The 24,663-nt window shown below is 38.9% G+C and overlaps 2 protein-coding genes across 7 annotated transcripts in view; both read left to right on the top strand.

The window, feature by feature from the left end:
• Positions 1-17,752, top strand: part of LOC126367377 (CD63 antigen-like) — a 150,637-nt gene extending 132,885 nt beyond the window's left edge. Inside the window, exon 7 of the transcript XR_007566474.1 lies at positions 17,732-17,752. The gene's annotated coding sequence lies outside the window, so the exon portion shown is untranslated. The remainder of the gene's footprint in view (positions 1-17,731) is intronic.
• Positions 1-24,630, top strand: part of LOC126367322 (paxillin) — a 110,862-nt gene extending 86,232 nt beyond the window's left edge. For 2 of the 6 annotated variants that reach the window (XM_050010794.1, XM_050010795.1), the window contains exons 4-9: positions 2,108-2,204; positions 12,834-13,044; positions 14,432-14,638; positions 14,775-14,948; positions 15,040-15,270; positions 24,083-24,630. In XM_050010794.1, the coding sequence (XP_049866751.1) occupies positions 2,108-2,204; positions 12,834-13,044; positions 14,432-14,638; positions 14,775-14,948; positions 15,040-15,270; positions 24,083-24,349 (1,187 nt within the window). In that variant the 3' untranslated portion in view covers positions 24,350-24,630. Of the gene's footprint in view, positions 1-2,107; positions 2,205-12,833; positions 13,045-14,431; positions 14,639-14,774; positions 14,949-15,039; positions 15,271-15,488; positions 15,848-24,082 lie in introns of those variants that run through there. The other 4 variants (XM_050010797.1, XM_050010798.1, XM_050010796.1 and 1 more) reach the window with 3 other exon arrangements.
• The last annotated feature ends 33 nt before the right edge of the window (positions 24,631-24,663 follow it).

Genomic DNA, 24,663 nt, shown 5'->3' with positions numbered 1-24,663 from the left:
ATTATCAACGCGTATGACACACCTCATACGTTATGCTGTACAACTTTTGGCATGTATGAGTTTCTATAAATCATTTCGATTTCACTACCATTATGACTCCACTAATGACTGCTACCTAATAGGTGCTTGGCATTACTCTTAGGTAGTTGCTGATAGTGTCCATCTACGGGCCTAGCACGCTATGCAAGCGTACGGTCACGAGCATTAATATGTATACATTTTGGTACCATGTCACTTTAACTTTTTCGACAAATTGAACTGTAAGTCTCACTAAATGTCAAATATGTTAGTGCGACAGAGTCCTAAAGTGGGTACATTGTATTGCTCATGACTACTTACCTACTTGGTACACGTGACTACTGACTGAGACATCTGCGATTTTTTCAAGATGTCGCAATCCAAAGGAAATATCTTATTATTATATATTTCTTACAGAAGAGCCAGGAAAAAGAAAAAACAGACACCTATTGTCATTAGAAATGCGTAAATTGATATTTTTTAACATCATTTATGTGACACACTTATCATATTCAAGTCGCATTTTACAACTTTGTGTAGCTCAAAGCTTATGTTGTCTTATGTTTAGGTAAAATGGCAACCCTAGTTGTTGTGTGGCAACCCTATATGTCCATTACCATCTCTCACGTAATACTAACTACGTAAAGTTTCCTATAGTAGGTGGTAGGTACTATGGTCTTTCTCTATGCACTTGGCAAGATCCTTGGCTCCACCTGCTTCCGTCGCCACACCGGCGTCACGCTCACCACTTGGCCACAGGCCTAATTAGTGTAAACTCTATATTTTACACCTCGACTCGCCCGATGATAGCTTGATAGCAAGGTCTTCAAATGTTTTGAGATGTTTATGTTTTATACTTTTACTCTTGAATAAAGATGTGTTAATGTAAGGTTGGACGAGATTATTTCTAATTCTGTAAATAGTAGATCTGTTTGGATTATTTACACGATGTGACATATTATTTTAAGCGTAAAAAAGAGTGAAGCCATCATTTACATTTACAAATCGCCTTCTTATAATTAAAACGACGTAAGCGCCAATTTGAAAAATCACATTCTGATGTGTTTTGACATAACACGAAAATCACTTTGTGATCCCTAGTTTGGTTAGGGCATTACAGGCTGATCACCTGATTGTCCAAAAGTAAGATGATCCGTGCTTAGGAAGGCACGTTAAGCCGTTGCGTTGGTCCCGATGACTACTTACTGATGCAAGTTAGTAGTCGTTACATGAGCCATGTCAGGGGCCTTTGGCGGCTCAATAGTAACCCTGACACCAGGGTTGATGCGGTTGGTAATCCACCTCACAACCCACACGATAAGAAGAAGAAGATTCTTTATTTATGGTCCAATGCTTGAACCTACCTACAATGAAGCAGCTACCTAGATGAAAGCGCCTGTCTTCCAATCTACTACTTCTATCATAATCAGATAGAAGAAGTTTCGAATGTAACTTTTCAAAATGGCGCTAAAGTGGTTTCACAATAAAGCGATGAAATGAAGTTCTAATAATAAGTTCGGCGTCTTCTCTTCAAGAGTCGATTCTGATAAAGTTATGATAATGATCTAAATTCCAATATGTACCTATTGGTTGAATTAAAAACACAGATGATACGGAAATGAGTAATAACACAAAATCAATAAACGATTCTGAATATGAAATATTAGGTATTTTGGTAATTTTGAAGGCAAAAAAAACACGTTTTTACAACATAACTAAGCTCATGACAATAACCCAATTGGGGTAGCCGGAGGTACATCCATTGTAAGCTACCTACCACCGCACCGATACCTCACCAATGTGATAGGTGGTGAGCCGTAACGCCGTATATAATGGTCAAACCAACTGTTGAAAACTGCACTTAAGATACATAAATAACTCATTGGAAGAAGTAATAGCAAGCAACGTCTGTTTCGCTTTGTTCGTCTTGGCGGGGGCACTACCCCCAGATATCAAGTTAGATTGGCCGAAGTTCGCATAGAATTGACAAGAGTGGAAGGGTCAGGATTCTTTGCTTAACGTTGGGATCGCATAAGTTAGATAAGACGATAAAACAAGTTGATTTCAACCAAGCATGTCCTTGTTTCAGATGGGTACGCGCGCACCAACGGCGCCACGAGCCCAGCTTCCTCGCGCCCGACTGTGGACTCCTTGCTCGACCAGCTCAGCACCGACGTACCCAATGGGTGAGCTCACATTACACATCCCATCAAAAAAAAAATCGAAACACTTCCCAGTTTTAACTCAGCAATTAATTTTTAAATTTGAATTTGGAACATTTACATTAAGTATTAGAAAATTTGTAATACCCAATCTAAAATTATTTTTTTAATATAATATGTATCCATTCTATAAAAAATCGTCCTTGTGATGTGTCGCTTTACGCCGTGCGTGCGTACAAGTCACGAAATAGGAGAAAGATTTTGGAAGGGCCTTCTTCTTCTTCAGGTGCCATCAGCTCTGAAAATTTGTCCTTATCTCCCGCGAGGCGGAACAGTTCGACCGCACTCGTGAACCCGATCCACTCCCTGATGTTACGCAACCAGGACTTCCTCCTCCGACCCACTTTTCTTTTTCCTGCGACTTTGCCCATCATTATAAGTTGCAGCAGCTGGTACCTTTCGTGTCTTAGCACATGCCCTAAATATGCAACTTTTCTCTTTTTGACGGTCTGCAAAAGTTCGCGTTTTGGAAGGACCACGTGAGCGCAATACGCATATTTTTTTTTTCGAATATCGACGAATCATGCGAGAAGATCCCTTCTTATCACAGGAAAGCTGAAAACCTTATTATGATCGGCTATTTATCAAAAAAATACTTGAGTAACATAAAGGCTATGCAATATCTTATTATATTATTGCGTATGGCAGACAAAAATAAAATATCCTGCGTGGATCATATATATACAGCTGAAGCTCCCCTAACCAAGTCTCTGCCGCATCCGTCACACAATGCAGCTCGGCTATGCCACCTGGGAACCGGTGCAGAGGGCACTCGTTCGGATCACTATGTGAGATATGGTTTGATCCGGGAGACCACATTCACAGAATGGCGACTCTTTTAAGCGCCATAGTATCTTATGAAAAGAAATGATAAAATTGCAGCCTATCACATAAAATATACATTGCCGCCGAGAAGTAGTAGAGCTGTCGTAGTTATCTGTTTGCAGGAGTAGTAGTAAAAGAGAGTGGGATCGATCCGGCGACAGCGGTTCTCATACAAAATGAGCGTTTGGGCCTTTCCAACCTCTTTCTTCTATTCCGTGGTGCAAGCCAATAAATACTCCGTAGCTTCTTAACACAGCGCGCGCAGTAGTGAGGCACCTAAGTTCCCGAAAAGTCGCAATTATTACGGTTCGAATGCAATTGCATAAACCTTCGCCATTCATTTACAAACAATTGACAAATTTAGCTACACTCAGGTGCTACAGCTGTCATAAAATCCAAACCCATAAATAATTTTACAGGTATAATTTAACTCCAGTTTACCAACCAATGCGCCGTCCGTACTGCGCACTTAGCGAACATAACAACAGATTTAATAGTTCACTTTATAGGCGACAATATCGTAAAGTTGGTCTAAGCGTAGCGATATGGGAAATGAAGAATTTACGGACTGTTACTGACGAAGTTTTAATGTGGTTACGGTGTTGTAGATCCGTGGTAGTCCAGTTGGTAGAACGCTTGCCTCTCACTTTGAGGTCGCAGGTTCGAATCCAGCACAGGCCTAAACCAATGATTGTCGAATTTGTTTTCGAATTCATGTTTGGATCATAAATGATTATCACGTGCTCAGCGGTGAAGGAAAACGTCGTGAGGAAGCCCACATTCCGAGAAAGGTATGTGACCTAACCTGTATTGGGCTGGTTTTCCCTTCGCGGGTTGGAAGATCAGTCGCTTCTGTAAAAAACCGGACCTGTCAAATCTTCAGGTTAGGTAAGCGGATTACGTGAACACTGAATAACGCTAGGGAGAATGTGTATCTATTATGATGCCTTTATTTTTTAGTTTTAAAACTCACGTCAAGTACAGGTGATTATTACATTTGTTTACTAGTTTTACCTATATTAATAACTTTCTTTTTTATTCTAACCTTAAGTATTTACGTATACATCTTTGCGATAATATTTGTCTATGTACACTCTAATTCTATTAAAATAATTTGGTATATATTATAATGTATATTTTTGAATTGAATTTGAATATATACACCATTAACACATGTTTATGGAATACGATGTTCGTGCGTCACCTAACAGGGTCCACATAATACCAGCGTCGTGGTTCACGCCGCGACTTGTGCTGAGTGAGGCCCTTTTATCTCAGGACGTCCACCACCACCTCATGGTCATTTCGACAAACATCCGTCTTGCTTTTTTGTAATTGTTTTAATGGAAATTTGATATGATGTTGTTGACTTTTTTGTGTGTGGCGTCCTTTTATAATAAACTTTTTCTATTCTATTCTATTCTATAGGTGAAAAAATTAAAGTGACAGTATTTGTAAATTAGTAAACAAGTAGGTAATTTATTATTCAGTAACGACCACGTTCTAACACTTACTAAAATGATAGATACCACTTAGAACGTCAACATGCAATATTAATTATGTACAGTCATGAGCAATATAATGTACCCACTTTAGGACTCTGTCGCACTTACATATTTGACATTTAGTGAGACTTACAGTTCAATTTGTCAAAAAAGTTAATGAGACATGGTACCAAAGTGTATACATATTAATGCTCATGACCGTACCTATCAGTGATATGACCAATAGGTAACATACTTACACTTTGAATCGTCAATTTTTACATAACTAACGTCTCATCCGCCTAAAACTACTGCAGCGCCTAAACTATCTGCAGCAAAACCTCGATACGTTACAATTAATTTCAGTCCAGGTAAAATTGAGACTACAAATTACTGTACCCATCCCAATAGCGACTACAGGGCGTGACTATCTATCTGATTGACTTGTAGAATACTGTTATATGAACAAGGGGTCCATAAAAATCATGAGCGAGATCGTCCGTGTATCGGCGAGCGCTGGGCCGTGTGAAATGGCGTATTTCTAGCCACCCCGCAAATAGACGCCGCGTCACTATGCATTGGTTTTGTTCTAATAATCGACTATAGCTACTGTGCCAATGAACAACTAGAACTGTGGACTTTACTGCGAATATTTTTTCTCTACTCGTCTATAATAAACAAAAAAATCATATTTAAAACACATAATACCGGGTTCTTACCGCGTTTTTATCAGGGATATCAAACTCGTCCCGTGATCACGGCATTTGCAACATTGTTGAAATACCGGGAGTCTCATATCCCTGATAACAACGCGGTAAGAACCCGGTATTATGTGTTTTAATTATGATTATAACCGCGTAAACCTCAAACAATGTATAAAAAGTAATTCGCTTTGCGTAGTAGATTACAGAATACAGGATACTATAGTGCTGGCCCTACGCAAATAAATAAAGTAAATAATTGAATATAGTGCCGATTTAAATTAGTTTGCCAGTAGTTTACCAGTTCCAAAACTAGCTGTATCTCTTTTTTGCAGTTGTCGTAAGTAAAGGACAGCGCTATTTCTAAAACGATCAACCTAAATTAAAAAATAAGTATTGCGTTTGCCAGATTCAGTACCACTGTTATATAATTTTAAAAAACAAGATGACTATGAGTGGAATAGAATATCTTATTTTTTTGAGATGATGATTGTTTTTTTGGGATTCTGATAGGGCTCTAGCTAGAACATCACCGATTGAGAAATTGGTCGGTGTGCTGCGGAACGGAAGGCGATTGGGGCAACCACCGTTCTACACGCCCTATCTATGGAGTAATGAAGGCGATTACTCCACCGACAAGAGCGCAGCTCTTAAATAAAGAGAGAGAGAAATTGCTTTTATTTTTTGGAAAATCTTGACAAACTTATGCTTTTAAAAATATTATAAATTAATATAGTTTACTTACCGAATAACTTTTTCTAAAACTTTTTTTTTGACATATCTGCATTTGGCTCTCATCTCGACATGTGCCGCGTTTAGTGATGGGCAGGGAAAGAAAAAATTGGGTGGGAAAGAAAAAATATCGGGAAAATATGGGAAAATAAAATAAACACCCGAAAAATTCCCGAATCATGGGAAAATATTTTTTATTTAATTATTTTTAATCTTATTATTATTTGTATGTCGTTTCCATGTCTCTGGTCGGGTCTGTCATGGAGTCCCGGACTTTTGGAAGGCGTGCGTGGGGCCGAAGCCAACACGTAGAGGCCCCTTAAGACAATTTACTCAAAATGTGTTGTGACACCAACCGGCGATTATCCCTGTATGCACTTTGGGAGTGCACCCAAAGACAATCCCTGGTTCGTGTAGGACTATTGCAGATTATGGGAACAAAAGGAACTGGGCTATTGGGTTGGGGGTTAGTGAACCTATATACTGGGGCTATGGGGGACTATGACGCCTGCTCGACCAATGTTAATAACAGAGATACATTGGGCAGGCGGTGACTCGTCACTCACTGGTTGGGCCACCTATCTAGCCGACGCGACTGGACGGCAAGACAGCAACATGGTTGTGAGCATCTCAGGGTGTCAAGAGGTGTACACCGCTTTCTGCGAGGCGGTTTACCCGCCTTACCAACTCGCGACTTATGCATCTTTCACTTCCACCCTGCGAGCGTATAGCTCTAACGCCCCACTCTGGCTGGCCAATGAAGGCAAGCCAGAGGTGAGAGTCCTGCGGCCCCCGCTAAGGTCCACTCCGGCTAGCCAGTACTGTCACCATCTTTGTTGCTCTTCTTTAGACTCTCTCTAGTAGTGCAATGTCCTTCCGATAGTAAAGTCTCCATATTTGAAACCCATGTTCTAACAGCGGTCTGACGTAAGTAAGTTTTGTAAAGCCTAAGGAACAATTCCGTATCTATATGATAAAAAGCTTTTCTAATTATGTATAAAAGGGAGTTATCCTTCTTAGTGATTCCAATAATGTGTTCGTTCCACTTTAGATTATGTGTTATCGTTATGCCAAGGTCCTTTTGTTTTTTAACACGCTCGAGAGGTTTTGAGTCAGTGGTGTAACTCAACGTGGGGTGGTTACTGCCAACATGCAACACAGTGCATTTGTCTACGTTTAATGTGATTAGCCAATCTCGGGTCCAAGCAATTACTCTATCAAGATCATCTTGGATTATATTATGGCTAATAAGTGGATTCCCCGTTATTTTCGTGTCATCTGCAAAGAGTGATATATCAGACATGATACCATGTTTAAGATATGTAAGGTAGTTACTGAATAAAATAGGTCCTAACACCGATCCCTGCGGCACACCGCTGAGGACTTTTCTGGGAACAGAGTATGATTCTCCGATGCGCACAGAGAATGTGCGATTTGACAGGAAGTCTTCAATCCACTTCACGACATTGCCTCTGATTCCAAAGGGCTCTAATTTAGCAATCAATGGTGTGACAGGAACTCGATCAAAAGCTTTTTCATAGTCCAAGTAAATAATATCTGTAGGTATTCGTGCCTCCCAATTTCTTGCACAAAACCATGTTGCTCCTCGATGATGACATTCTCTCGTGCCAAAAGCATCCTATATAAAATCGAACATTCCATTCAAAATATATTACAAAGGAGATCATCGGCTTTCCATACTTTGGCCGGCCCAAATTTGAAAGTGCCGGTCAGAGAAAAAAAATGTGTCAAACCTTTCGAGTAGATTGTTCTGAACATTTTTTACTATGACACCAGACGTGTATGACCATTAGTTTGGCTTTAATTGGATTTTAAAAATCTCGACTTTTCATACATTTGTAAAAAATAATATTATTATGTCCGTTGGGAAAAAAAGGTATAAGTACAGGCGTATTACAAAGGACCGTTAGAACATTTATTAGTATGGCGCCAAACTTCTATGACCATTATTTGGACTTTCAGTTTTGGTTAATATGTTAAAATGCCGGCCATCGAAAAAAATACGTCGAATCTGTCTAATAGTTGCTTCTAAATATTTTTTAATAACACCAAACATCTATGACCATTATTTTGACATTATTTTTGGAATTTACGTTTTAGTTTAAATATGAAAAATGCCGACCAGCAAAAATATCATGTTGAGAGTATCGAGTAGATGTCTGTTAACATTTTTTTTTATAGCGCCAAACTTGTATGACCATTAGTTTGGCTTTTAGTGTATTTTAAAAATTTTGTTTCTTATTTATTTTGTATGAAAATAAAGTGCTTTGGGTAAAAAATGCGGTACGGCGGATTACAAAGGACCTTTAGAACATTTAATAATCTGGCGCAAAACATTTTTGACCGTTATCTTGACTTTTTATTCGTCTCTCTTTCCGTTTTGGTTCAAATGGGAAAATGTCAGCCAGCGAAACAAAATAAGTCAAATCTTTTGGTAAACGACTTGAACGACGTATTTTTACTATACTACCAAATGACGACTTTGGCTTTTATTGGACTTTTTAAAAAAACTTTTTTTTATACATTTTAACAATGACAACAAGTAGAGCTTTCCCAATGGCTAGTTATTAGTCAGATAAATACTTTGTGTTTTTGTTTTGTGTGTTGTTAGGTGAACTTCTATATTAATACTATCTGATTTTAGATATGACGTTGGCTGTAGTTTTTGCATTCGACTCAACGTTACGGCCTAAGTTTAGGTTGAATTATGGTATTGATTCACCTTGACCGTAAATGGTTACCACCCTCCAAAGATAAGCTTGCCATCTAGTGACGAAACTCGTATATTGGCATGACGTCTGAAGTATCTGTTAGGGAAAACAGGAGTCGGGTAGTTGTACTTTGCAAGTATGCCTATCACAATATCCTGGTGCTACTCGGCCGATAACATAGTAGGTACCTCTATCACCCCACTGTTTATTCCTTGTATACACTTTTCTTTAAAAAACGTAGTTTCTTAAGCGTGTATCACCATCAGGTAAGGTAGTGGTCAAACGCAAACCTATTTTTCAAAAGACGACCACCATATTACGCCTTTAGCAAGATAGTTCCATTATCACTAGATAAAACTTTTTTTTGATTTTTGGAAAATCGAATTAAGTTCAAAATATTGGTCATAGTCGTTTAATGCCATAGTAATAAACATTCTGACGATCCTTTAAATAACGCGCCTGTTATATTTTATTTTTATACAAAATGAATCAAAAATCAAGTTTTTTTTAAATCCAACAAAAGCCAAACTAATTAATGGTCATACACGTTTTTGTCATAGTGAATAATGTTTACAGGTATCTTCTCGATAGCTTTCACATGTGTTTTTTGCTGACCGGCACTTTTCACACAGAAACTATAACGTAAAGTCCAACAAAAGTCAAAATAATGGTCATAGACGTTTGGTGCCCTAATAATAAATGGTCAAATGGATAAGTTCTAACGGGATATACAAATATTGTTTCATGGCCGGCACTTTACATTTTCACCAAAAATGTATGAAAAATACAGTTTTTTAAAATCGAATAAAACCGAAGATATTGACCCTACAGCTTTGGTGCCATAGTAATAAATGCTCATATGGATAAGATCTAACGGAATATAGCAAAATTATTTTTTGGCCGGCACTTTGACTTCTGGGCGGAAATCCGATGATCTCTTTTAAGTTTTTTAAGAGTTCATACGACACTACGACAGAAGATAAATTGGGCATAAGTAGGCATACATTATATTTAAACGGTCTTTGTTAGAAATCCTTACTTTTAATACAAATATATGGGATAAAAAATATTTTCCCTTGAAATGGGAATTTTTCGGGTTTTTTCCCTCAGAATTGGGAAATTTCCCAAATCGCGGGAATTTTCCGGGTAAGAACCCAACACTAGCCGCGTTCAATTAGTTTAAAACATGTTTATTGTGAATCTAGTTGGCCTATTTATCGCACTATTAGTCTTTGTCAGACTTACTGACTTTGCGACCCATTACACTCATGTTCAAACGAAATTGTTAAGTTTTTAGCTAAAATTAATAGGCTACTTGATAACCTAGTCAAACGAAATACTTTCTACGAAACGCCTAAACGCAAGTTTTCTTTGGAATTTGTATGGAAGAACTCTGTGACGTCATCAACAATAGCGGTCAAACGTCGTATTCGTTACTTGATTCATAAATAAAATTCGAAAATAAGTCGATAAGATTGTTTTTTAAACATCTTAGACTGGATTCTATTTGTAGATTAGAATTTTATAATTTATCTTTGACTCAGTCAAATACCCAATTTTTTTTACATGAAATTATGTACCGGTTACTACGATTCACTCTGAATCGGCGGCGTGCATGTATAAAACAATTGATGAATGTGGAGGAAGCAAGAGAAGTGTGTCAGGATCGAAATAAATAAAATTATACAGTCTCTGCTTACCCCAGTGTGAAATAGGCGTGAAGTGAATACATACATAAGTATGTATTGTGTGTTTAGAACTAGTTAGAAATTAATACGTTTCCGCCTTTTTTTTGACTTACGTGACTTATTGTAGATTTGCCGCAAATGGCATTAACTACTTGGCCGGACAAATGGGGAGCGCTGAGAGCTCTCACCCGACACGTTTCCTTCAAAACCCAACTAATGATACCGTTTATAAGATTTAAAACAACAACCACAAAAGCGGACATTCAATCATCAACCGAACTGTTGATTTACGATTTCCTTTGCCCCAAATTCAACGGTATTCTGTCCAATTTTTCTTGCAATTTTTCGTGTAATAAAGTGTGTAGAGTAATAATAGCTGTAGTGTTCAATCTGCTCGTGTTGATAGCCGTATGCTGTGTTACGTCAGCGTATCGTATAAAAAAGTTAATATTTTGCGCACGGTGTAACTTTTACGATATTATCGATCACAATTTACGATGTAATTTGATCTTTTGTTATACATACATAAACTCAAGCCTATTTCCCACCAGGGTAAGCAGAGACTATGGAATTCCATTTGCTTCGATCCTGACACACTTGTCTTGCTTCCTCCACATTCATCAATCGTTTCATACACGCACGCAGGTTCAAGAGTATATTTTGTTAAATGATCTTTTTTGGGAGATGTCTAAAGTTCTCTTCTATCGTGTGGGTTGTGAGGATATGCTTATGCGTATGCGTTTTATCATTGTTTTTGGGTATAAATGATGACCCTTTTTAATACACTAAGGTACAATTACAATTTCTATGTTAAATAAAGAGAAGCAATATAGGTAGCAACATCATTCTATACATAATGTGATCCAAATATCAAGCAACTATTAGTTTTATATATGCTTCTGCCATTACATTACATTTTTGAATAATTATGTACCCCAGCAATGACAAAATAGGTAATTATCACTTTAAAAGTGAACAACGCCATCTATCGTGTGTTTGGGGAACGGCGATTGGAAAGTCAATCATAGGGAAAATAGTCGTTAGCTTATCTGAACAAAATACCAGTTTCAATTGTCAGATGTCGAAAATTCGATTAATAAAGAAAACTCAGGGCTCTTCAATACATACATACATAAACATAAACAGCCTATAAACGTCCCACTGCTGGGCACAAGCCTCCCCTCAATCAACCTGAGGGGGTATGGAGCATACTCCACCACGCTGCTCCAATGCGGGTTGGTGGAGGTGTTCAATACAATACAAATATACTTTATTGCACACAACGTACAAAACAAGTTTTACACAAAACATACACGAAATATACAGTACAATCTGGCGGCCTTATTGCTAAGCAGCAATTTCTTCCAGGCAACCAGTTGTCTGCTGTTCAACAAATTGTCGGACAATAATTAGTATTGAAGTTCACAAATCTCTAACACCTGTCCTGTTTATCTGACAGATATGTCAGCTGCATTATTTACTGGAGCGCATTCGCAGCAGACACACAAATTAATAACAAACATACCCAAAGATTTATCGCCCACAAATTTTCGTTCCAAATTGACTTGTTTAGGAAGTCGAAATCTATTGCGTTTTTGATTTATATGGCATTGAATGATTGTCGACGAATTGCATTGGCCGTGCTCCGTTGGATGTCGCCACTTATATGCTCTGCTTGCCACTAATTGGTCACGTGAGTGTAAAATGAATGGTTTCCCAGGGACTTGGCAAGCCAAGGGACATTAGTATTTAGTTTTAGATTATCTTCCAATTTTCCTTTAGTTTAGGGTTAGGGAAACTACACGGAATGTTTTAAGAATTTTGAGGATGAATAGCATAATAATAGAATGAAATATTTCAGTTAAAGTGGTTCTTAAAAGAAGGATAAGCACCAACAGTCTGTGTTAGTTAGTCACAGATTGTCATTCGATTATTTATTTTAATAGTTTAAGTGGTTGCATAAAATTACGTAGAATGTATTATGTTTCGGAGGTATGTCACCTGCATTGGGCTGGTTTTCCCGTCGCGGGTTGGAAGGTCAAAAAGGCTGGTACTTCGATAAGAAATCGGGGACCTGTTTAATCTTCAGGTTAGCTAAGCGGACTCTGTAAAAACGGGCATGAAGATTTAATTTGTTTAGCATGTTAACGATATACCGTAATAATGTTTACATCATTCGTTCTTATTTTGGTTATTTTTTGCATTATTTTTTAAATTATGTCTACATTTTTTTTATTCGATCGGAAACGTAATCCTAATACACAATTAGGTATCGCCGCGGAAAAAAATGCCATCGAAAATATGTAAAAAATAAAAATAAAACACACTTTCACTAATAATAAAAATTACGTAAAAAAAAACAAACTTTGAAGTATCACCCAAGTATATGAAAATAACGAAAATAATAATAGATTGTACTTTTCTCCACCAGCCGCGCATCAGTATCGCCAGTACCACCATCATCAGGCGGCACTTTACCACGGCCGGGTACTAAGCACGTGACGGTGACAGTCCAGGAGACGGTGGTGGAGCCGGCGCAGGCGCAGCCTCCCGCCACCACCGCCGTCGCACGCCACCATCATCACGCCTCCAACGCCACGAAGGAGCTCGATGATCTGATGGCCACGCTTTCTGACTTTAAGGTATTTTTTTTCTTCCTACTCTAAAGTGTTCCAATGTTTACATTCATCCAAGAAGTGCCCATTCTGTGACTGACTTCACCCACCTGGAAGCATTTTACCAGACCGATACTGAAGTCATTTACGTTTCCAGAATTCCTTGCCAAATATTAGGATGTTTACATTCTACTTCAAATGATCATGTCAAGACTGCAAAGAAGCTATGGAAGAAATGCCGATAGTTTTGATTGAAGACGCAACTGCGTTTCAGCAAATATACCAAGAGGTTCTTAAGCTAATAATTGAGAGATGATCTCCAAAATCTTAAGTCTTCGAGGCACCCTTATACTTTGAATGTTAGTTACTGCAGACTATTTTAGAAATGTGCAGGGCATACGCAAATACATTGTCCATCTTGCTTTCTATACTAATGACGCGTCAGCTATAAATCTTTGGTGTTAGACTGGGCAGTCTAGGCTTAATATTTCACAAACCTTGTTTCCTCGAAGATTTCTCAGAAATGGAACGCATTTAGTGAATTTAGGTCGCAGTTTCAAGGAGCAGTGATATAGCAGTCAGCTTGGAAGTCTTTATGATGGATAATATAAAGTAGAACGTTACAAGTGAAGTCAAAGCATGACAGCTTGCAGCTGGTCCGCAGATTGTTTACAGCGTCTGCGTACAGGCAACATATGACCACGTTACGCCACGTAACAAAAGCAAGGGCACAACAACTTGCCAAAATCACAACGATGATAAAATCGAGAAATCAACGTCTTCCACCTATGTTTACATTCCACGACCTATTTTAACCCAATTTTCATTCACAAGCCAGTACTTGCAAAATAAACTTTCGTATTTATAATCGCCGGTTGGTGTTCCTGCTCGATTTTACGAGTGGTGGATGCCGTAGTATCATAAGCAGCAGGCGTGAGTCACGCGCCCTAAGGTCCAGTATCGGCGGGCGGTTACAGTCACGGCCATCTCAACATCGGCACACTGCACTAAGCTTTTCCGTTTATTAAAATATTTACAACTCTCCTTTCTTGGTCCACGTCTATTTCCAGCCGCAGCGCAGGCGTCACTCCAGCGCTAGTGTCGTCTCGCTCGCACCCGTTGAAAGTCTCATATCTAAAGATAGTCCCGAGCGTTACATCACAACCGTGGAGGGGCCGCGAGCTTATAATATTAGAGTACATAGTCAAACATTTCACTCGGACCGCACTCGCTCCAGCACGCCACGACCGCGCGGTTACCTTCTGTACGTCTCCACGCGCGATCTTACACTTGGACTTTTTTAAAGTCCTAGTTGAAGACTTCGCCTGTTGATAGTTTTTGCGCTGCTACCGAAAGGGAATCTTTTCTCCTTTCAGCAGCAGTTCAGGTATTTCATATATTTCTTTTCCTACAGGTTAGCGGCACAGGAGGTGAGGGTGGAACACACGTGTACCGGGAGAAGCGCGCGTGGCAGGAGCACTACCGCAGCAGCCCGCGGCAACCGGAATCCGCCTCTCTCGAGCATATGCTCGGATCTCTCCGAGCAGACATGAGCCGCCAAGGAGTACAGACCCCCCAGAAGGGTTGCTGCAATGCCTGCGAGAAGCCCATCGTTGGACAGGTGCAGAACATTCACCGCTACAGAACTACAACTTGGATTTCTCAAAATGGATTTTATGGAAACAGTGAAAACCAAGTTTTGTTTCAAAGTGTTCTTAAAGTGACCTGAACTGTGATTGACGGGTTCTTCTGTGCAGGTGATCACCGCGTTGGGCAGGACGTGGCACCCGGAGCACTTCACGTGCGCACACTGCAACCAGGAGCTGGGCACGAGGAACTTCTTCGAGCGAGATGGCCGGCCGTACTGCGAGCCTGACTACCACAACCTGTTCTCGCCACGTTGTGCTTATTGCAACGGCCCCATTCTCGATGTTAGTGCTGGAAATTACTGGGATTTACCAAAATTTTATTGGATTTTCGTGATCAAAGTTTTCATGATGCTGAAGTAACCTTTTCTTCCAGAAATGCGTGACAGCGCTCGAGAAAACCTGGCATACAGAGCACTTCTTCTGCGCTCAATGCGGCCAGCAGTTCGGCGAAGATGGCTTCCACGAGCGGGATGGCAAGCCGTACTGCCGCAACGACTACTTCGACATGTTCGCGCCAAAGTGCGGGGGCTGCAACAAACCCATCATGGAGAATTACATCTCCGCGCTCAACACCCAGTGGCATCCCGACTGCTTCGTCTGCAAGGTCAGTATTCGGTCCTCCCGACACAGGTCCCCCGTAGCAGGCCAAGCAACCCGGTCAACGTCAAAGGTTTGATTTGATGCACCTTCGCAGAAAACCATACTCGAAAGAGCCAAGCACTTGTGCCAGGTTAAGTATATAAACACGACCGTTATACATTCAAATCCACAGCATTTTGGATGTACAAGGGTCCAATTTCTAATTGGATGTTTCAATCGCAGGACTGCTCAATGCCGGTTAAAGGCAAATCTTTCTATGCCATGGAAGGGAAGCCGGTATGCCCCAAATGCGTCGGAGTCGACGAGGATGAATAAAGGATGACCAGCGACCCAACAAACGGATGCCCTCTCCCTTTCTTTTACAGCTATGCTCGCAACGGCAAGATGTATGGAATGAATGCTAAACACAACACACTACACATATAACATTCAGTTCGGGACACAACAACTATCTAGGATAGCCTATTCGATAGGGAATGTAATGTAATATATTTTTGTAATATTATTGTAATGATAAGATTTTTAAAATAAAGAGAACAAGAATAAAAAAAAAACAATAACAAAACAAAAACAATTATAAACTGGAAACTGATGAGAGGTGGTCGGAGCGGGTGGCGCATGCGCTGCTCGCGGCCCGCTGCCGGTGTCAAGGCTGCGTGCACGCACGTGGCAATGACCTTTTATCAATCCATTGTTTTGTTACGGAAGGACGTGTATTAAAAAACGTAACGGAATAGTAAATGGGGTCAAGTTCTGGACAGATAGCAGATAGGGTTTCCCGAGACGGAGGCGCGGTATAAATAGCGCTGTGACGTCACAGCGTCTGCGCGGACGCAGCCACACCGGCTGCTGTAAATCAGGCCGCTTTGTTTATGGGCCATCCGATCAAACGCTATTTTTGACGCAATTTGCTATTTTTGTACCGTCGTCGACCGGTAAATAAAGCGGGCTGTTAATTGAGAAAGATTCGTGAATTGGTAAAAAAATGATTCCAAAATTAGCCTCATAAAGAAATAGACTTATAAGAAGATATTTCTGGCTTATCTTGACACGTGTTATAGGAGATTTCTTCATTCTGTTTATAATAAAGTGAGACTTGATCTTGACCCAAGTTCCAATTGGAAATCGTCTGTAACACTAAATCGCAGCTAACGTCTCATAACACGAGTGACCTATTTTACAACGTTGTGTGTTCGCTGCCAGAGTATATGTTTTATAAGGGTCATCTACACAAAGCAAGAAAAGCTAAAATCCCAACAGTTCCTTTATAAAAAAATATTTAAAAAAATTTAAGTTTATAACGGAATTGTCGTGAATTTTGTTTGTATAAGGGATTTTCCAGGCTAGGTTCCCGAAAAATAATATAGATGACGCTGTACAGATATCGTTTCGCCCTCGAATTTCCTGCATAACAGACATAAGCAACTTTTATCTTGATGATGGCCCTTGTTACATCCAGGCACAACACAACACATCTTCCACCCATATTTATTCTGATCCAAATATAAAAGAATAATTATTTTTATATATGCCTTTGCCAAATCAAATCAAATCAAAATCTTTATTTGTGAATACAGGTATACAGAAGGTGTTACATAAAGTTATTATAATGTCTGTATTCAGCCTGTTTGTAGGCATACAAATAGTGGCTTATTATTTAAATACTTAATATGTCAATTTAAAGCTAAAGATACATGTATATTATATAAGATTATTATCCGTTAGGTATTCATGGATGTTATAATAGGCTTTATTTGTCAATAGTGCATGTAACTCGTTCTTAAAATTTTCCAGATCTAAACATGTCATATGTTCAGGCAATTTATTGAAGATCTTACATTACATTATACTTTTGAATAATTATGTAGGTACCCAATCAATGAGAAAATAGGTAATTTTCAAGTTAATTCTGAACAGCGCCAGCGCAATATTGTTTTTGGAGAAAGTAGGCTGGAAATTCCCTCATTGGTTTTATCAGTTACCTGTTTTGGCACTGAAACAGTTTTATTATCGGTTTTGTTTTTTTGTCAAAGTCAAATTCACACAAAAAGTCTTAATAAGAGACATGGCATAAGTTCCCATAACTATTTCGTCAATACAGGCACAGTACACAGGTTTCGTTGGTACAGGCTCCCCTACTACTATTTCATGGGACTTAAACATAGCTGGCGAGGAGTGGATGTGTTATTATACTATACATCTCTGCCAACCCCTTCGAGGATACAGGCGTGATGCTATGCTGAGTTTACGAGCAATGGTATAAGAAAAGCAGGTATGCTCAAAACTGACAGCTAGCATTTCAAGGTTAGCCCAGCTGACGTCATCACACACTACGGTGCCATTTTGTAAAAAATAAATTACCCACGTCCAATGTTTTTTTTAATTTGCTTTGCAAGGAAATTTTGTACTTTTATAAAAGATTTACCTACCGTTTTTAATAATAGTAATTAAATACAATAGTCAGTGGTGCTAATTCCTGTAAATACACAATAATAATTATTATCATTTTTTTTCTAATTTTATTTTTATACCTATCTACCTGTCATTTTCTTATCCGCCGAAAAGGAAAGGGACGGGTAATCGACAAGCATAAAATTTATGGAACACACGTCAATTTTAAGCACAAATCTAAAACAACCGTCTAAAAATTTTACCTTGGTTAATAACCCGACAGAATTAAGTTGACAGAACACGTCAAACGGTTTGCATACCAGCGAGATATATTTTTGATTCGCCCGGGTTATTCATTGATTTACTCATTCTTCCTAAAATTAAGAGCTGTCAATCATCCGTCCCTTTCCTTTTCAGCGAATAAGAAAATGACAGGTATAACAAAGTAAAATCAGGAGGTGTCTGCAAGAATCGGGGCCAATAACGAACTTAATTTTCAATAATAAAAATTACGTCCTTGGAATGTTGGAGATACCAATTGATTGGTAACACTTCCTTCATCAATGGGCTAGCAATGGCGGCTTATCATAGGATTGAGCATACCTGGTCTTCTTATACCATGGCTACGAGTACGTATTATTATTGTTTTGTTCGTTATTTGTCGCGCACTGTCGTCATCAAACAAACGTTTGCGAAACACCTGAACACTTTATCATGAACATCACGTGTAGGTAAACATGCGCGTTAAAACCCACGACGGGAAGCGGGCGCTAAGCTGTAAAAATGAAATGTAATATGTATATTCGTAATATAATATTTCACCGAAGACACGGCAGCAATTATTTTGATAAACAGCTGGTAGGTGGCGCGAAGCCAACTACACGATACAAAGGGTACCTACTACAGTCTTACATGAAACTTTAAAAATAACAGTTACGTCAATTTGACGGGTGTTTACGCTTTCATGGTTTTACCAAAATTAAGAATACTGTGGAAACAGCTACTAGAGCACTACCCATTATGGCTAGATAACCTTTATATAATAAAATAAAAAGTAGGCTTTATCAAATCAATGTCCGGGTCAGAATTGTTTCTTTGTGGATTTACCTGAGCATGATATAATTATCAGGTTCTTTGTAATAAACGTGGATAATAAAAGTATGAAAATCAAATTAAGTTAGTGTCAGGGTTAGTGATGGGCAGGGAAAGAAAAAATTGGGTGGGAAAGAAAAAATATCGGGAAAATATGGGAAAATAAAATAAACACCCGAAAAATTCCCGAATCATGGGAAAATATTTTTTATTTAATTATTTTTAATCTTATTATTATTTGTATGTCGTTTCCATGTCTCGGGTCGGGTCTGTCATGGAGTCCCGGACTTTTGGAAGGCGTGCGTGGGGCCGAAGCCAACACGTAGAGGCCCCTTAAGACAATTTACTCTAAATGTGTTGTGACACCAACCGGCGATTATCCCTGTATGCACTTTGGGAGTGCACCCAAAGACAATCCCTGGTTCGTGTAGGACTATTGCAGATTATGGGAACAAAAGGAACTGGGCTATTGGGTTGGGGGTTAGTGAACCTATATACTGGGGCTACTGCGCCTGCTCGACCAATGTTAATAACAGAGATACATTGGGCAGGCGGTGACTCGTCACTCATTGGTTGGGCCACCTATCTAGCCGACGCGACTGGACGGCAAGACAGCAACATGGTTGTGAACATCTCAGGGTGTCAAGAGGTGAACACCGCTTTCTGCAAGGCGGTTTACCCGCCTTACCAACTCGCGACTTATGCATCTTTCACTTCCACCCTGCGAGCGTATAGCTCTAACGCCCCACTCTGGCTGGCCAATGAAGGCAAGCCAGAGGTGAGAGTCCTGCGGCCCCCGCCAAGGTCCACTCCGGCCAGCCAGTACTGTCACCATCTTTGTTGCTCTTCTTTGGACTCTCTCTAGTAGTGCAATGTCCTTCCGATAGTAAAGTCTCCATATTTGAAACCCATGTTCTAACAGCGGTCTGACGTAAGTAAGTTTTGTAAAGCCTAAGAAACAATTCCGTATCTATATGATAAAAAGCTTTTCTAATTATGTATAAAAGGGAGTTATCCTTCTTAGTGATTCCAATAATGTGTTCGTCCCACTTTAGATTATGTGTTATCGTTATGCCAAGGTCCTTTTGTTATTTAACACACTCGAGAGGTTTTGAGTCAATGGTGTAACTCAACGTGGGGTGGTTACTGCCAACATGCAACACAGTGCATTTGTCTGCGTTTAATGTGATTAGCCAATCTCGGGTCCAAGCAATTACTCTATCAAGATCATCTTGGATTATATTATGGCTAATAAGTGGATTCCCCGTTATTTTCGTGTCATCTGCAAAGAGTGATATATCAGACATGATACCATGTTTAAGATATGTAAGGTAGATACTGAATAAAATAGGTCCTAACACCGATCCCTGCGGCACACCGCTGAGGACTTTTCTGGGAACAGAGTATGATTCTCCGATGCGCACAGAGAATGTGCGATTTGACAGGAAGTCTTCAATCCACTTCACGACATTGCCTCTGATTCCAAAGGGCTCTAATTTAGCAATCAATGGTGTGACAGGAACTCGATCAAAAGCTTTTTCATAGTCCAAGTAAATAATATCTGTAGGTATTCGTGCTTCCCAATTTCTTGCACAAAACCATATTGCTCCTCGATGATGACATTCTCTCGTGCCAAAAGCATCCTATATATCCTATAATATGTAGATATCTTTGCATGGAATTATTAAAATCGAACATTCCATTCAAAATATATTACAAAGGAGATCATCGGCTTTCCATACTTTGGCCGGCCCAAATTTGAAAGTGCCGGTCAGAGAAAAAAAATGTGTCAAACCTTTTGAGTAGATTGTTCTGAACATTTTTTACTATGACACCAGACGTGTATGACCATTAGTTTGGCTTTAATTGGATTTTAAAAATCTCGACTTTTCATACATTTTGTAAAAAATAATATTATGTCCGTTGGGAAAAAAAGGTATACAGGCGTATTACAAAGGACCGTTAGAACATTTATTAGTATGGCGCCAAACTTCTATGACCATTATTTGGACTTTCAGTTTTGGTTAATATGTTAAAATGCCGGCCATCGAAAAAAATACGTCGAATCTGTCTAATAGTTGCTTCTCAATATTTTTAATAACACTAAACATCTATGACCATTATTTTGACATTATTTTTGGAATTTACGTTTTAGTTTAAATATGAAAAATGCCGTCCAGCAAAAATATCATGTTGAGAGTATCGAGTAGATGTCTGTTAACACTTTTTTCTATAGCACCAAACTTGTATGACCATTAGTTTGGCTTTTAGTGTATTTTAAAAATTTTGTTTCTTATTTATTTTGTATGAAAATAAAGTGCTTTGGGTAAAAAATGCGGTACGGCGGATTACAAAGGACCTTTAGAACATTTAATAATCTGGCGCAAAACATTTTTGACCGTTATCTTGACTTTTTATTCGTCTCTCTTTCCGTTTTGGTTCAAATGGGAAAATGTCAGCCAGCGAAACAAAATAAGTCAAATCTTTTGGTAAACGACTTGAACGACGTATTTTTACTATACTACCAAATGTCGACTTTGGCTTTTATTGGACTTTTTTAAAAACTTTTTTTTATACATTTTAACAATGACAACAAGCAGAGCTTTCCCAATGGCTAGTTATTAGACAGATAAATACTTTGTGTTTTTGTTTTGTGTGTTGTTAGGTGAACTTCTATATTAATACTATCTGATTTTAGATATGACGTTGGCTGTAGTTTTTGCATTCGACTCAACGTTACGGCCTAAGTTTAGGTTGAATTATGGTATTGATTCACCTTGACCGTAAATGGTTACCACCCTCCAAAGATAAGCTTGCCATCTAGTAACGAAACTCGTATATTGGCATGACGTCTGAAGTATCTGTTAGGGAAAACAGGAGTCGGGTAGTTGTACTTTGCAAGTATGCCTATCACAATATCCTGGTGCTACTCGGCCGATAACATAGTAGGTACCTCTATCACCCCACTGTTTATTCCTTGTATACACTTTTCTTTAAAAAAGTAGTTTCTTAAGCGTGTATCACCATCAGGTAAGGTAGTGGTCAAACGCAAACCTATTTTTCAAAAGACGACCACCATATTACGCCATTAGCAAGATAGTTCCATTATCACTAGATAAAACTTTTTTTTTATTTTTGGAAAATCGAACTAAGTTCAAAATATTGGTCATAGTCGTTTAATGCCATAGTAATAAACATTCTGACGATCCTGTAAATAACGCGCCTGTTATATTTTATTTATATACAAAATGAATCAAAAATCAAGTTTTTTTTAAATCCAACAAAAGCCAAACTAATTAATGGTCATACACGTTTTTGTCATAGTGAATAATGTTTACAGGTATCTTCTCGATAGCTTTGACATGTGTTTTTTGCTGACCGGCACTTTTCACACAGAAACTATAACGTAAAGTCCAACAAAAGTCAAAATAATGGTCATAGACGTTTGGTGCCCTAATAATAAATGGTCAAATGGATAAGTTCTAACGGGATATACAAATATTGTTTCATGGCCGGCACTTTACATTTTCACCAAAAATGTATGAAAAATACAGTTTTTACAACCGAAGATATTGACCCTACAGCTTTGGTGCCATAGTAATAAATGCTCATATGGATAAGATCTAACGGAATATAGCAAAATTATTTTTTGGCCGGCACTTTGACTTCTGGGCCGAAATCCGATGATCTCTTTTAAGTTTTTTAAGAGTTCATACGACACTACGACAGAAGATAAATTGGGCATAAGTAGGCATACATTATATTTAAATGGTCTTTGTTGGAAATCCTTACTTTTAATACAAATATATGCGATAAAAAATATTTTCCCTTGAAATGGGAATTTTTCGGGTTTTTTCCCTCAGAATTGGGAAAATTCCCAAATCGCGGGAATTTTCCGGGTAAGAACCCAACACTAGTCAGGGTTATTATTGAGCCGTCAACGGCCCCTGACATGGCCCACGCAACGATTACTCACTTACATCAGTAAGTAGTATCCGGGACCAACGGCTTAGCGTGCCTTCCGAAGCACTACTACTTTCGGACAATCAGGTGATGAGCCTGTAATGTCCTAACCAAATCACAAAGTGATTTTTGTGATATATCTCCACCGGGATTCGAACCCGGGGCCTCCGGATCGTGAGCCCAACGCTCAGCCACTGGACCACAGAGGCCGTTATTTATTTTATCTTAATGAAATATAATCAATAATTGTACTGAACTGTTCGTTCTGTTTAATACTTGTTACAGTTACATCACACGCTCACTTGCCTACCCTCAATAGCATCTTAAATGCGAAGCTCATGTATGTTCTCTTCATATCTCATAGCGTCCCCTTTTGTCTTACGCTCTATAGACGCTATGACGTTATCTTCTTCTTTGCGAGTCGATGGCGATCGATACTAAATTTTTGCTGACCAATAAATTTGGGCCAACAGTCACCAACTGTCAGGATGCTTAAGGAGTATAATAATATTAATGCTGGAATTGATGTGGACATATTTCATGACAAGTTACACAGTTTCAGGTCTAAAATTATTCGACACTTTTTGAGTTAATATTTTAAGTCTACCACCAAAGTTTATTTGTATGTTTTGATTTAGTTTAGTTTCATTAAGTTTAATTACCTTTCTGCTAATTAGTTTATAATTATATTAGTTTATGTAAATTAGTTTATACATTGTGAGTGCTATGTACACCGTTATTGTTACACATATCAGTCAGAATACCTAGTTAAGTTATGGAATAAGCTCAATATGTGTGATGTGGTTGTACTTTTTTAAATAAATAAATAAATAAATAATTGGCCACGCTTACGGCATTGTCAGTGGCTTCGTAAAGGTCTTTAACAGTGCAGGTGTTAGGGCACTTAGGACAGCACAAAAGGTGAGCCAAAGTTTGTGGTGATACTCCACACTCGCAATCATCGCAACCATCAACCAGATAATCGAATAATCTAAGCATAGGCTTTGTGGACCTTGTTTTTTAGGGTTCCGAACCTCAAAAGATAAAACGGAACCCTTATAGGATCACTTTCTTGTCCGTCCGTCTGTCTGTCAATCCCTTTTTTAATCACGAATCCGTGTTATTGAGGAGATTTTCGTCCTTTAACATCGAAGTAAGATAGAATCTCGACTTTCAACAAGCGTTTTATAAAAAATATTGATCAATCAATAAATATATATTAGATATTATAGATCATCAGAGGACGTTTACTGAAAGTCAAAATTTTATTTTAGTTTCAATATCTACACTACATTTTGATGGTTGATCAATCAACCGCACACGTGGTCATTCGCACAAGTGTTTTCAAAACGTTACTCAATCTGTTACAGGAATGCCGCGAGCCATTCCACGGCGGGTCGTTCTTCGAGCACGAGGGCCAGCCGTACTGTGAGACCCACTACCACGGCAAGCGAGGCTCCCTCTGCGCCGGCTGCCACAAACCCATCGCCGGCCGGTGTATCACAGCCATGTTCCGCAAGTTCCACCCGGAGCACTTCGTCTGCGCCTTCTGCCTCCGACAACTCAACAAAGGCACCTTCAAGGAACAAAACGACAAGCCCTATTGCCACACTTGCTTCGACAAACTCTTCGGTTAGGCGGCCATTACACGCTTACAGTCAGCCAATTGTATCAGTCATGCTCATGCATCGAACGAATCAGTGTCTGATGGAGTTTCAGCATCTTTTTAGATGGAATAATTTTCGTCAATCATAGTCTTGACTGTGGCAAAACTGACAGCAAAACCTTCCGAGTGAACTTTTTTAGAAGAAGTTCATTATTATGTAACTAGATGGCGCTGATCAAATTTGTGATTCGTAAAGTGAGCGATAGATAGCGCTATTAAGGATAACTAAATTGACCATAATGCAATACAATACTGCCGTCTAGAAAATCATACACTTCTCATCAA

This window comes from Pectinophora gossypiella, chromosome 6 (assembly GCF_024362695.1).
Source record: "Pectinophora gossypiella chromosome 6, ilPecGoss1.1, whole genome shotgun sequence".
NCBI classification, from domain to species: Eukaryota; Metazoa; Arthropoda; class Insecta; order Lepidoptera; family Gelechiidae; genus Pectinophora; species Pectinophora gossypiella.
Note: the sequence above shows the minus strand (reverse complement) of the source record. Positions and strands in the feature narration are given on the sequence as shown.